This window comes from Solea solea, chromosome 16 (assembly GCF_958295425.1).
Source record: "Solea solea chromosome 16, fSolSol10.1, whole genome shotgun sequence".
NCBI classification, from domain to species: domain Eukaryota; kingdom Metazoa; phylum Chordata; class Actinopteri; order Pleuronectiformes; family Soleidae; genus Solea; species Solea solea.
The window spans coordinates 13,604,353-13,620,246 of NC_081149.1; the positions used below are offsets into that span (position 1 = coordinate 13,604,353).

General features: G+C 42.8%; 1 gene segment (V, D, J or C); it reads left to right on the forward strand.

Moving 5' to 3' along the window:
* The first annotated feature begins 1,976 nt into the window (after positions 1 to 1,976).
* Positions 1,977 to 2,447, forward strand: LOC131475248 (Ig kappa chain V region 3381-like). The segment is given in 2 exon segments: positions 1,977 to 2,016; positions 2,116 to 2,447. Coding segments are annotated over 2 exon segments (372 nt in total).
* The last annotated feature ends 13,447 nt before the right edge of the window (positions 2,448 to 15,894 follow it).

The window sequence follows — 15,894 nt, forward strand, 5'->3', positions numbered from 1 at the left end:
AAATAATATTTTGCGTTTCAAGAGTGTTCTTGCAACCTTGTTGCTCGAAGAACTGTCCACAACGTCGAAGAAGTGGATTCTACATTATACTGCTCAATAAAAACAACAAACACGGTTATTTAGCAGACTGATGGGAGAAATGCTTCTTGTCTCCACCCTCCCTTGCGCCGCTGCTGTATGCACATAAATGCTCCCTGAGTCAGGTCAGGTAATATCGCTTGTTATAAGATAAAAGATGCCAAATAATGTTGCATCCTTTCGGTTCACAAGGACTGAACAGAGTCTGAATAATATAATAAATAATAGCAGCAATTACACACTGCAGCTTTAATGGACATTGCATATTGTTAACGATTTCTGTTTAATAGGCTCCATGGGAAGCAACATAAAAATAAAACACAATTACTAGAGGTAGATGCAGCAACTTAGAGAACGTAAATAAATAGGAAATCTCAGTTAATTACCAAAGTTGTTCCCCCCCAACTTATTTTAAATAGTTGCCCGTTTTTCTTACTATTGATTATTCTGTAAACGATGATGGCAACACATAAAAGAGTTGCTTGTTATGAGTGTTGTTCAGTTGATTGCACACTAGAGAGCAGCAGTGGTTAGCTGTTAGAAAGGCTCGGGGGACTTTTTTTTTTACTAACACACTCACACGTCTGTGTTTCCACACTGTGTTCTGCAGGATGCACCTGAAGGCAACCCGTCTTTATTTAGCTTCATGTAAATCAGGGGGTACAGTGTCAATGAAGTTGTGGTTATTATCAGTTTCAGTGAGCGGTAGATTATCAAGCCCTGCATGAGATGATTCATCTTCAAAAAAAAGTGGAAAACTTCATATGTTTTTGTTTTTTTTACTCCATTTGAACCATGAACATGTATAGATTGACATATTTCAATATAATAATAATAAAGAATTAGAAATCAAGTGGAATCAATGATGACAAGTGAGTGACAGTGATGAATATTGTTCAGGCTCCTTTTTCAGTACGTTTTTGTTCGATAATTCATTTTCAAACTGCACATGAGTTTGCATTTTAGTAAAGCAGCATCTCTGTGTTACTCATTCCCTTCTTACCCAGGATGCACCTGCACACCTCGTCTCTCAGTTTCATGTAAGACACGGATCAGCAAGTAAATGTGGTCGAGGGACTTTTTCAACACATCGTATCTTCATCAGGCAAAGGGCCTCAAAACGTCTTCAGTCGGAAACAAAAGCCCACGTTTGCTGCCCTTATCGAACAATAACGTGGATTTTGTCTTTAATCGCCAGACAAAGACAAATGCACGTGAGACACATACCCGTACTGTTAATATTTATTTTATTATTTCAATTTTAAGAACGACTGCTTCTTCTTTGAGCCTAACATATGCAAGTCGTTGTTTTTTACGGACATTTACTCCCCAAACCGGGCTGTCACCATGACAACGGCAGTGTTTTTATTTGTATTTTTTCAACCAAACCTTTAGTTTAGGTTTACTGTCAATTCTAGCAACCGATCCCATTTGAATAAGTCCATATTTTTTCAGAATAAAAGCTCTGAAGTCGTTTAATTTCTTTCTTGTGAACATAGGGAATAATTTGTTAAATCATCTGCTGGGCCAGATACTGATGCTGGCGAGCCATTTTTGACCCACGGGCCACCAATTGCTGACCACTGATGTAAGATGTCAAGTGTCACAGAAAAAGAAGAACACGTTCACGGCTGGATGTATACTGGCTGGAATCCGTGAAAGGATGAAAATGTGTCACATAAAGCACTTCAACCACTATCTCAAGGCACTTACTCAGAGAAGGAGAGACCTCGCAATTAGCATATTACAACAGGGAAGTGACACGTTTAATATAAAATCATCCTGTGTCCAAAAGCTCCTCCTCCGCCTGTCTGTGTCTCAGTCTCAGTGTTGTATTTAATTGCCCCCTGCATCACCTCTTCACCTCGGTCTCCAAACGCTCAGCACACACTGACAACATGCTGTGGAGCCTCTGCACTCTCATCGCTGCTCTGACATGTAAGGAGGCCCACTCACTGCAGCTCTGTCATGAGAAACACACGGACGAGGTGTCCGTGTGTTTCTCATGACTCCGTGTCGTCGTCTTGTTCTTTCCAGGTGTGAGCGGCGTGGCGGTGGTGACACAGACGCCGTCTGTGGTGACGGCGAGGAAAGGGGTCACGGCCTCCATGGACTGTGACGTCTCCACAGACGACGGGTCTCGCTGGTATCAACAGATTCCTGGAGGAGCCACTCGATTTGTGCTGAGAAATCACCACAGCTATCAGTCCCCACAGTACGGCCCTGGTTTCTCCTCTCCCAAGTTCACGTCGAGCCACGTTTCTGGGACAAAGTATTGCTTGACCATCAGCGACGTGGAGGAGGTAGACTCGGCGGTCTATCACTGTGAGACATGGGACGGGTCTGCTGGAGAACATGTGTCACAGTGACAAAAACCCTCTCAGAAAGCACTTCTGCTTTTTTTTTTTACACTCTAGTACTAGTAGTAATCTTCCTGCTCCACTGATTTCTCTGACACCACACATGCATGTGAAGACATCCACCCATGATACCCTACGTCTTATATGGTGCGGATTGTTTTGAGCGTTCTAGTTGCACAATTCCACCGCCCATGACACTATCTTCATACCCCAACCACATCTTTTCTGTATGATGGATGAGTTTTCTCATAGTGTGACTCACACTGTGAAAACACACCAAAATGAAGTAATTACTAAAAAGAACATAAGCCTCAGACTTTCTGATGCCACACACTGACCATCTGCACTCACATCAGAGCTTCTTCTCATTGTGCACTTGAAGTTTTATTCAAGCTTTGCACATTTGCTGCAAATGGAGCAATTTGATTGATCAAAGTCCTGCAGCTGCACAACATCTACCACCATCAGAAGTGAAATATAGTTAATAAGAGGAAAGTGATGATCATGATTAGTTGGTTTAACTTGTGCACTTGAACAACCGCCATCCTCAATAACCCCACTACTATTGCAGGCTTTTATATTTAATAAATAATGATGTTTTCCTCTAATCCAGACAGTGATTAGATGTTGCTGTTGAGGTGTGCAGAAACATTATGTTGCAAACACGACAGTTTATCACACTTGAATTAATTATGAATATCTGAGTGAAACTAAGATGAAATAAAATGAGAATGGTTTGGTGACGTCAGATCAGTTGAAGACACTATTTGTGTGATTTTAAAATGCTGTTCTTCCTCCTGTGAGCTCTGTGAATATCTTCATGTACAACAATGAAAGATGCTTGTGAATGGATTAAGTTATGGTGTAATACATTTTATTATTTAAACGTGAAATTAAAGGCAATAAAAACAGCGTAACAATCCAGCAACAGACTAATAAACACTGTGTGCTTGTGAATGTTAAATGAATTTAATATGAGACTGATCCAGTGACAATGACGATGTAAGAAAACTGAGCCGAGTGTTGAAACTCCTCCTCCTCTGTGTCTTTATAAGCCTCAGTCTCTCTTGTCACCACACTCCAGCACCCTGCTCACCTCTCTTCCTGACAGTCAGACTCTCTTACACCACACACTGACAACATGCTGGGGACCCTCTGCACTCTCATCACTGCTCTAACATGTAAGACCTTCTTCTCTGTCCTTTAAAAACCCATGTTATCTCCAAACAGAAACCTTTGACTCAAGTGTTTTCTCTGTATGTTGACAGATGTTGATGCAGCGATCGTGCTGACCCAGACGCCTGCTGTCCACACAGTTTCTGCAGGACAAGAGGTTGTTCTCAGCTGCAACATTCAGAGATATGATAGCAATAGTGTGAGCTGGTATAAACAGGTTCCTGGTGGGGTTCCTCAGTTTGTTCTGGGCTTTCACTACAGCGTCAGTTCACCAAGCTTTGGAACAGGATTCTCTTCAGAGCGATTTCACTCTAAATCCTCATCAAAAATAGATTACCAGTTCATTATAAAGCGAGCAGAGGCAGGAGATTCTGCTCAGTATTTCTGTAGCACATTTGATGACTCTGCTCATGAAGCTGTATCACAGTGATTTACACTGTGACAAAAACCTCCTCATTAAACACTTCCTCTTTCTGAATCTCTGACACGTTAGAATAGAATGTAAGACCACATGTGAATGAAAACAGCATTGCAAAGTTTTTATAAGCCAGAAACAAAATGCAAGTAGTGCTTTTGATATTTGTTTTTATTTTCATTGTGTTTTTCTTTGAGTGTTCCAGTGCAATAAAGAGTGCAGATGATAAAATAATGGTAATGTCACAGTCAATAGTTTGGTTTCCTATTGATTTGCTGCTAAAGGTTTGAAACCTTCAGTCTTCTCTAATAACTTGTCAGGAACACAGAGAGGAAGGAGACAAACATGAAATGTACTAACTGTGTGTTCATTGTTACACACTCTGATGTCGTCAGTAAAATCATTCATTCATAGACAGTGTATACAAATGTACATGCACTGTATTCACTGTGATGTTCAAATTGTGTGCACTTGAAGTTTTATTCAAGCTTTGCACATTTTCTGCACATGGAGCAGTTTGATTGATCAAAGTCCTGCAGCTGCACAACATCTACCACCATCAGAAGTGAAATATAGTTAATAAGAGGAAAGTGATGATCATGATTAGTTGGTTTAACTTGTGCACTTGAACAACCACCATCCTCAATAACCCCACTTCTATTGCAGGCTTTTATATATAATAAATAATGATGTTTTCCTCTAATCCAGACAGTGATTAGATGTTGCTGTTCAGGTGTGCAGAAACATTATGTTACTGAAACTCACTTACTGGTCGTTACATCACAGTAATTCAGTAAAGTTATTATTCACGTCGGCAGTAATGACACCCAATTACGCCAATCGGAGGTCACTAAAGTTAATGTTAAGTCTGTGTGTAGGTACGCACAATCTATGTCGGACAACGTAATTTTCTCTGGTCCTTTGCCCAATGTAACCAGTGATGATGTAGCGGGTCCCGGCTCGTTCCCCGCTGACAGATATATAGACAATCCCTCTGAAAGTTAAACACAAATCAGCGACGCAGAGTGCATGTTGCTCGTTCTCCATTCAGCTGGATTATATTTATTTACATACTGACATTTTAACATTTTAATTACAATCCTGAATTATTTCTGTTATATTTCTGCATTTAAACACTGGTCATAACCACATTGTTAATCACATACTCACATGTGTCTGTTTCATGTACTTTCACACAATCAAGAAAACAAATATGTTTCAAAACAATCATTCATCTTTCTTCTATCATGCACTCAATTCTCTATTAAACACCGCTATTTCTATCTCTTTCATCAAGAGTATTTATATTGTATTTGTACATTTTATTTCAAGTCTGTACTTGATTAAACAGAATTCTTCTTTCTTGCAATTAAACATTAACATGACATGAAACAAAATCAAAATGGCTGACAATACTCGCTGCTATACTACCTGAACTTAAACTAGGAATGTGCATCCTTACCGAAGGCTAATCTGCACATTACCTTTACCTTTCACAGATCCGAACATATTACACACAACTCATTTTCATATATACAAAAATAATGCACAAATGCCCAGGAGCCAACAGCAACAAACACAAGTAAAGTGGCTACGGCGGCGGACGCCATTTTCCCAATCGCGCCGGTCACGTACCACAACATTTACATATTTAAAACTTAAAACACACACAAATTATACCTCACCGGGGATTCCTAAGAACTGGTCAAACATCTTAAGTCACATATAACTGACCTGAAAGTTAAACACAAATCAGCGACGCAGAGTGCATGTTGCTCGTTCTCCATTCAGCTGGATTATGAGCTCCATCTCCGCGACGCACTATTAAACTTCCAGTCACTCTACTGGTCAGTGCTGCCACCTACTGTCTGTTCGGCGCAACAGCATGTTACTATGTTTCTATTCAACATGTGGGCTAATACAAAAACAACACAATAAATCAAATAGTGACTTTCACATTAACTAAATAAATGATATCTCAACAAAACCATCATAGTTTATTTTGTGAGTATCACATCCACCCCGACAAACAAAAATGGCTCCTGACATTTGTTACAACCAAAAGAGAGGAAAAAAAATAATTCCTATTTTCACCTTCGTTGTTTCAATAAACCTGTGCGGTGACTGGCATGTAGTATGTGTAAGGCATGTACATGTGTGGCGTGTAATTAGCAGGTAGAATGAACTGTCCTGACATGTGTGGCATGAAAGGTAGGGATGCTGAGGTAATATGTGGGGAGATCGAACCTACATGGGTCTGCACTGATGGTTGGCCTAGTGACTCATAAGTGAACACTGGTCTTGGTCTCCTCTCTCTGGCTGACCTCCTAACCTCTCTGTGTGTATCTTCTGCGGGCCAAGTCATTATAGGGGGAGAACTTGATCTTTCCACCTGTATCTGTCCAGCATGGTCATCTTTCTCTTCCCCTTCAGGCTGAGGTAGGTATCCGACAAGTTGTTCATTTGTCTGTGCTTCATCACCCACTATTTCAACTTCTCTTTCCCTTGAGCTTTCTGTGTCCTCTTCTGCAGGAATGTCTTCTTCGTGCTCTCTTCCAGGTAAGTTTGTTTCATCCATGTACGCATTGTCTCTTTCAGGTAGGTTCGTCTCTTGTCCATCTGGTAAGTATGTCTCCACAGGTTCGATTTCCCTCATTGATAATGTATCTGAATATTCTTCGCGAGTCATGGTCAGTTTCTTTGGAGTCTGAACCGGCACTGTTGCAGGAGAGAACGGCTTTGACACAGACATTCGCCCACCTGAGGCGGTCGATCTCCCATGTCTAGATTGATCCTCTTCCATCCTGACTACAGGTGTTCTCAACCAATAACCTCCTGTCCACTCATCCTCATCATCAGTGTCTGGTATCCCATCATTGTCAGTAGCGCTTGCCCTCAATTGAGGTTGTCTTCGTCTCTGGGTAGGTTTTAAGACTGTATCAGCTGACTGTGCTGGGTTCTCAACAGGCAAGTCATTGACCAACAGTAGCAGGTTTCTGTGCATGGTTCTGTTTCTCGCATCTGGGTCTCCCTCAGGGTGAATGACATATACAGGATTGTCTGAGATTTGCCCCTTCACGACATAAATCTTCTTCTCCCAGTATGAGCGCAACTTACCGGGTCCACCCCGCTCACCCAAGTTACGAACCAGTACTCGATCTCCTGGTTTGAGGACCACTCCCCTCGCCTTTTGATCATAGTAGGACTTGTTCTTCGCACTTGATGACAGGCTGGTTCTGTTTGCGATCTTGTACGCTTCCGTCATCCTTTTTGACCATTTCTCCACGTATCCTTTGTGTGTCACTGATCCAGTGCTTTCCCATAACCCAAACAAAAGATCAACAGGGAGACGGGGGTGTTGTCCATACAGCAGGTAATGAGGTGAGTACCCAGTGGACTCGTGGCGAGTGCAGTTATATGCGTGTAACATTTGTGGTAAATGTTCCTTCCATCTCTCCTTTTCCCTGTCCGTCAGTGTCCGTAACATTTGCAGCAGTGTTCGGTTGAACCGCTCAGCCGGGTTACATTGTGGGTGGTAAGGAGACGTTCGTGAGTGTCCGACCCCTGACAGCCGTCCAAGGGTGCGGAAAAGGTTGTTTTCGAACTCGCGTCCTTGATCATGGTGGAGACGATTTGGGTATCCAAAACGAGGTATGTAGTCATTGTATATTCGTTCAGCTGCAGTTTGTCCTGATTTATTTTTAGTTGGGTACGCTTGAGCAAATCTAGTAAAATGGTCAATTACTACCAGAATGTACTCAAATCCTCCTTTGCTCTTCTCCAGGTGTAAGTAGTCTATGCAAACCAGATCAAGGGGGGAAGCAGAGGTCAGGCCCCCCATTGGTGCACGAACATGTGTGGAGGGTTTCTTTTGTTTTATGCAGCTGCATTTTCTTGTGACATAATCTTCTATGCATCTCTTCATGTACGGCCAATAGAAACGTTCTCTGGCGAGGTGGAGCACACGTTCGGTACCAACGTGTCCCATGTTGTCATGGAGGTGTTTCAGGGCAATTGACCTATACTTGACAGGTAGGACCAACTGTTTCCTTTCTGATGTTCGGCGGTACAGAACTCCATGTTCCAAATGTAGTTGACTCCATTCATGAAGGATCTTGCGAGCCAGCCCACTCACTGACCTCCTGACATCATTGGTAAGGACATTATTGGTTTCTTTCAATCTTATTACTTCCCCAATTTCAGGGTCATCTCGTTGGGCTTTTGCCAGCTCTTCGTGGTTGATTTCAGGCAAAAGTACATGAGGCTGTGGCATTACATCAGCAGAGGAGTAGTAAAGTGCAGCTACCCATGCTACATCTTTTTTCTGAGCTGCTCTACCCCCTTCCCAAGTGGCATGCAGCACATCCTGCGACAGCTCCTCAGTGCATGTTGTCACATAGTCATCAATATCGAGTGGGATGCGTGAGAGCGTATCGGCGTCGATATTGTTTTTCCCAGGTCTGTATTTGATATTAAAGCGGAACTCTGACAATTCTCCAACCCATCGATGCCCAACTGCGTTGAGTTTCGCAGTGCTCATGACATAAGTAAGTGGATTATTGTCGGTGTATATGGTAAAATGTGGAGCGTAGAAGAGATAATCTCTAAACTTCTCGCACACTGCCCACTTCAAAGCCAGGAACTCAAGTTTTCCGCTGTGAAGTCTGTAGTTCCGTTCCGCAGGTGTCAGAGTTCGTGATCCATATCCGATCACTCGCATTTTCCTACCCTGCTGTTGATAGAGAATTGCGCCGAGCCCTTTCTCCGATGCATCGGTGTGTAGGACGAATGGCTCCTCAAAGTTAGGATATGCGAGGACTGGGGGGTTGATCAGCATACTGACTAGCCTTTCCAAGGTGCTCTGGTGGTCAGCCTTCCATTCAATGGGTGTTTTTGATGGGAGCTGTGGACCCTTGGACTTGCAGTTACGTGGAAGGAGTGGGGACATGGAGGACTTAACTTGGAGCAGCTCATACAATGGCTTTGCTATTTTAGCGAAGTCCTGTACGTAAGAGCGGTAATAGCTTAGGAAGCCGAGAACTTGACGGAGGTCACCAACTGTTTTGGGTGTTTTGTTTTTCAAAGCCAGCACTGCATCAAGGTCTTTCGGGTCAACTCGAACTCCTTGGGCCGACACCAAACGTCCAACATAGCGAACCTCCTTACGAAATATCTCGCACTTCTCCGCCCGTAGCTTCACCCCATGGTGCTGCAGTGCCTGAAGAACCTTGCGAATCACCTCCACGTGGCCACTGAAGGATCTGGAGTAGCACAGTAGGTCATCCAAGTACGGAATGCAGCACTCGTCTCTCAGGGAGCCTAACATCTCCTCCATGCTCCTCTGGAAAGCTGCAGGTGCATTAGAAAGTCCAAATGGAATCCTATTCCACTCGTAAAGCCCCCAGGGGGTGATGAAGGCGGTGAGATGACGTGACCCTTCTGCTACAAACCCCTGATGATAAGCTTTGCCTTGGTCAAGTATGCTGAACACTGAGTACCCACCCAGCGTGTCTGTCAAATCCTGTATGCGTGGCAGTGGATGTCTGTCAGGTACCGTTTTTTGATTTAGGAGACGATAATCTATACAGAGACGCAACGTGCCATCCTTCTTCCGCACACAGACCACTGGGGCAGAATAGGAAGATTTTGATTTCACAATCCATCCCTTCACAAGAAGATCTTGGATATACTCCTTAACCTCTTTAAACAGTGGTTTGGGAATTGATGTGTACGCTCTCTGTACCGGAACCTCATCTTTGAGGTTGATCACCATTTGCAGATTTGGAATACAGCCAATGTCATTTCCATCCCTCGCAAAAGCATTCGACTCCTCATACAGCATCTTTCTAACCTCCTCCTGCTGTTCTTCCTCCAGGTGGTCAAGGGTTACAGGTGGGTGCCACAGAGGTGAATCTGTGCTGCTGATCTGAGTGGTGGTGACCTCACTGACAATTGCTGCTGGCTGTGATTTGTCCAGGATATCTGCCTCCACCACATTTCCAACATGCTGCAGGATACCAAGGGCTGTTCTGCGTGGTAACGTGATGTCATGATTGGTGTTGTTACTGATTGGAATGGTGACATATGGCATTGTTGGGTTCTGGATTTCTAACAAACCTGGGCCTACATCCCACTGTTCAGATGACAGACTGTCATCGGTTTCGAACAACACGAGTCGGGTAGAGGCATCCATGGTAGATGGAACCCGACACTTTAACCACGACACTTGACCAGCTGGGAGCACAATGTCCTTGACTCCTGTCCTTAAGCGTCCCTGCTGCATGACTGACTTTGTTGTCTGAATAAGGTTGACGAGAGCTTCAGCCGTTTCGTTAGGGACAGATATGGCATTGCTAAGAAGGCTAACAAGTACTGGCATTAGCCTCTCTGGTTGGTCGCAAATTAACACTTCCAGAACATTAAAGCCAATCAATGGTTTATCCATGGGATAGCTGCTGATGAGGAATGGGACACTAATAGACAGATTTGGGTCCAAATTCCCTGGCAAGTTCACTGTAATAGCTACCCACCCATCATATGGAATGACACCACCATTTGCTGCATTGACCTTCAGTTCCTCCTCCCCTAAGATCTCAGAAACTGGACGAATACTGAGGTCAGGTAGGTATTCATTTTTCCAGGCCCGGCTGACTATACTGACTTGTGACCCAGAGTCGAGCAATGAGGTGGCTGCTAAGCCATTTAGATAGCTCTGAACTAGGGCCTTTTTCCCAATCAAACTAGCAACAGCTCTAGCTTTAGCTACACGTGGTAACTGAGTAGAGGTCTGAGCTATTTGAGCGCAGTGACTATGTGTGCTTGTCATTACTGGTGTTAAGGGTGTGGAGGTGTGCGTTTTGTCATTTTTTTTCTCAGTTCCCGGTTGGGACTTATTTCCAGGCTCGGCCACTAGATGTCCCTCTCCAGTGCCCGGTTGGCGTTTCCCTGTCTCTTTGGTCGTCTTTGACAGCCTGCTGCACGGTGTCCTTCCTCCCCACATGTGAAACAGTGTACACAGTCTCGTCTGTCTAGTTCCACACAGCGTGGACAACCATAGGGTTTCCTACGTTTAGATTGTGTCCTATTTTGACTGTACTGGTACTCATTGTGAGTTTGCTGTCGTTGATTTTGTTGTTGCATAGTCACAACCAGTTTGGTAAGTTCCTCCACTTTAGTTGTGAGGTCTCTGAGTGGATCTTGTTTCGCTTGGTTTGACTTGGACTCTACACTCCCTGACTTGGTGCTAGGTCTCGCTACCACCTCAGGCTCAAGCTGGGCACTATGTGTATTTGTTACAGTCTGTCGGCGGGCGGAGCCCAGTCTCTTCATCCTCTCATTTTCCTCACTGGTGATTTTCATCACCTGACGAAGGATCATCTCATCTGTGACTCCACTGCTTGACAACAGAGGTTTGAGTTCTCTGCGTATGTCAGTATGTTTGTGTCCAAAGCCTTGGTACACTGTATGCAGGAAAACATCCTGTACGGTTGCTGCAGAGTATTTAATGTCAGTGTCGGCCAGTTTTGATGTGAATAGGATACGTTGTTTTAAACCTATCACACGATATAAAAATTGCTGCGGCGTCTCATTCTCATCCTGTTTCGTGCACATTAACTCTTGGAATAGCTCTGTGCTATTTTTTTCTCTGAGGTGAGTTTGGAGAAACCCCTTGAGTTCGGTCACCGTTATGTCATCTTTGTTTATCAACATTTCTTTGAATATGCCTGGTTTTATGATTTTGAGCACACCACGAACAATCTCTGAGTCCGAAAATCCTTCCCTGATTCCATCATCAATCTGCTTGCAGACATTATTGTAGCTGATGTCAGAGGATTGATCGCCGACCTGACCACCTTGCACCTTGAACTCTCTCCTTGGAAGGTAGCTGAGTTCCCTTAGAGACACCATCCCCTCACGAGCTGACTGAGAGGCAGACTCACCTGGTGGATTTCGGTCTGGCTGACTGGGCAGGACAGAGGGCAGAGGCATATGTGTCTGTGGTGGTGTAGCATGTGCTGGCATACACTGCATAAGTTTCTTGCTCAGCTCTTCATAGCTGGAGAGCATTCTGAGCCAATCAGCATTTCCTGTGTCAGGTAAGTTTGGCATTGTAGTCTTAACTGAACCTGACTCTAGTCTGGTAAAATCACTAGGTGATGTAGTATTGACTGAAATAGGTGTGTGGTGACTCTGAATGTGAGTGTCAGTGATGATTTCAGAGGGTGTTTGGATAATTACAGAACCATCAGACAACCCAACAACATCATCAGGCTTTCCACCACTCTGGACAGTATGTAACTCACAATCACCCTTTACATTTAGCAGTGACATATCATCATCACGACCCTGTACTACATCATCAATAGCATCTTTTAACATCAGCAACTGAACCATTCCTTCATCCTCTGCTTCAAGTAACTGCTTACTGTACATAAAAGAGTTGATATGGTCGTAGCATCCCTCCTGGTCTCCCTCCACAAGCTCTGACTGGTCTTCGTCCAACGCTGGATCCACCGCTCTGGCGACCCGAAGAAGCTCTTCAGCTGACAAGGTAAGTAGGCTCCGCCTGATGTCCCACACCAGGCTCTTTCTCCCACCTTTCGACATGATAGCTTCTCGTCTCCCTCACGGCTGGCAACACAACGATGCTGGTGCAGTCGTCTCTGGATCCCAGACCTCCACTCGTCCACAGTCGCAGCTCTCACACGGCAGGATAGGACTGGTCGGCGGCTGGATAATACGGCCCTCCCTCTAGTTGCTGATCTGCGTTGTCATCGACATCACTCGGCTTCCGATCCAATCAATGGCCTCGAAGCATCCCGGACGAGCCCCCAAGAATCTGTAGCGGGTCCCGGCTCGTTCCCCGCTGACAGATATATAGACAATCCCTCTGAAAGTTAAACACAAATCAGCGACGCAGAGTGCATGTTGCTCGTTCTCCATTCAGCTGGATTATATTTATTTACATACTGACATTTTAACATTTTAATTACAATCCTGAATTATTTCTGTTATATTTCTGCATTTAAACACTGGTCATAACCACATTGTTAATCACATACTCACATGTGTCTGTTTCATGTACTTTCACACAATCAAGAAAACAAATATGTTTCAAAACAATCATTCATCTTTCTTCTATCATGCACTCAATTCTCTATTAAACACCGCTATTTCTATCTCTTTCATCAAGAGTATTTATATTGTATTTGTACATTTTATTTCAAGTCTGTACTTGATTAAACAGAATTCTTCTTTCTTGCAATTAAACATTAACATGACATGAAACAAAATCAAAATGGCTGACAATACTCGCTGCTATACTACCTGAACTTAAACTAGGAATGTGCATCCTTACCGAAGGCTAATCTGCACATTACCTTTACCTTTCACAGATCCGAACATATTACACACAACTCATTTTCATATATACAAAAATAATGCACAAATGCCCAGGAGCCAACAGCAACAAACACAAGTAAAGTGGCTACGGCGGCGGACGCCATTTTCCCAATCGCGCCGGTCACGTACCACAACATTTACATATTTAAAACTTAAAACACACACAAATTATACCTCACCGGGGATTCCTAAGAACTGGTCAAACATCTTAAGTCACATATAACTGACCTGAAAGTTAAACACAAATCAGCGACGCAGAGTGCATGTTGCTCGTTCTCCATTCAGCTGGATTATGAGCTCCATCTCCGCGACGCACTATTAAACTTCCAGTCACTCTACTGGTCAGTGCTGCCACCTACTGTCTGTTCGGCGCAACAGCATGTTACTATGTTTCTATTCAACATGTGGGCTAATACAAAAACAACACAATAAATCAAATAGTGACTTTCACATTAACTAAATAAATGATATCTCAACAAAACCATCATAGTTTATTTTGTGAGTATCACAATGACATGTATAGCCGCATGTGGTCATTCAATCGCTGGCTGTCGAGGTGGTGTCCAGAAAACAACATTGGGTTTTTAGATAACTGGCAAAACTTCTGGGGGAAACCTGGTCTCATGAAGAGAGACCGCGACCATCCCACTTTGGATGGAACAGCTCTCTTATCTAGCAGCTTAGGACATTTTATTAGAAACCCATGACAATCCAGAGTTAGACCAGGACACAGAGTTGCAGTCTTTCATGCTTCTCTGTGCTTCTTTTCGAGCAGTCACCAATTAAAAACCCCATTGAGACTGTGTCTGCCCCTCGACCTACTAAAGTAAAAACTAAAGTAAATAAATCAATAACAAAAAGGAGTTAGACATTCTAACTTAATAAAGATTAATACCAACAATAAAATAGAGTCAAATAATACCACTTTTAAATGTGGACTATTAAATATAAGGTCTCTCTCCTCAAAATCTGTTTTAATAAATGATCTAATTTCTGACAATTGTATTGATTTATTCTGTGTAACTGAAACTTGGTTACATGAAGAAGATTACGTTAGTCTAAATGAGTCAACTCCACCCACTCATGTTAATACCCATATTCCTAGAAGCTCAGGCCGAGGAGGAGGTGTAGCAGCCATTTTTAATACTAGATTATTAATCAATATCAAGCCCAAACTAGGATATTCATCGTTTGAAAGCCTCATTCTTAACCTATCCCATCCTAGTTGGAAATCACAGAAACCAATTATGAGAGTCACAGTTTATCGTCCACCTGCACCTTATTCAGAGTTCCTATCAGAGTTCTCTGAGTTCTTATCTCAGTTAGTGCTTAAGACAGATAAAATCATAATTGTAGGGGATTTCAACATCCATGTAGATGTTGACCGTGATAGTCTTAGCTGCGCAGTTAACTCGCTGTTGGAATCAATAGGTTTTATTCAACGCGTTAATAAACCAACTCATTGCCTTAATGACACCCTCGACCTTGTTTTAACTTATGGTATTGATATTGATAACTTAAACATAGTTCCTCAAAACCCTCTCCTTACTGATCATTATTTACTCACATTTAATTGTACAATAATGAATTACAATAACATAAATAAGAAATACAGCTACAGCCGGTGCCTGTCTGATAATAATATTAATACATTCAAAGAGACAGTGCAACCTTTATTTAACTCGGTGCCATATGTCAGTACACCTGAAGGTACCTTTTGTGATTTTACTCCCGCCCTCATAGATAACCTTGTTGATAGTACAGCAGCCTCACTGCGTACTACATTAGATTGCGTTGCCCCTCTGAAAAAGAAGGTGGTGAATCAGATGAGACGAGCACCATGGTTTAACTCCAATACTCGTGCTCTTAAACAGACGTTACGTAGATTAGAAAGAAAATGGCGTTCCAATAACCTAGAGGAATTTTATATAGCCTGGATAGATGGTTTTGTAGCTTACAAAAAAGCCCTACACAAAGCTAGAGTTGCCTATTATTCTTCTCTAATTGAAGAAAATAAGAATAATCATAGGTTTCTTTTCAGCACTGTAGCCAGGCTGACACAGAGCCACAGCTCCACTGAACCATCTATTCCTTTAACACTGAGCAGTGATGACTTTATGAACTTTTTTGTGAATAAAATAACATCAATTAGATAAAAAAATTGATCATCTCCTCCCTCATATCAGGACTGACTCATCTTTTAGCACAAGAGCTTTAGAAGCACCAGGTGCACAGTTAGACAGTTTCTCCCCTATAGATCTCCCTGAGTTAACATCATTAGTTTCATCATCTAAACCATCAACCTGTCAGTTAGATCCTATCCCCACCAAATTGTTTAAAGATGTGTTTCCTTTAATTAACAGCTCTTTATTAACTCAAATTAATCTATCCTTATTAACAGGATATGTGCCCCAAACGTTTAAAATAGCAGTTATTAAACCCCTTCTCAAAAAAGCGACCCTT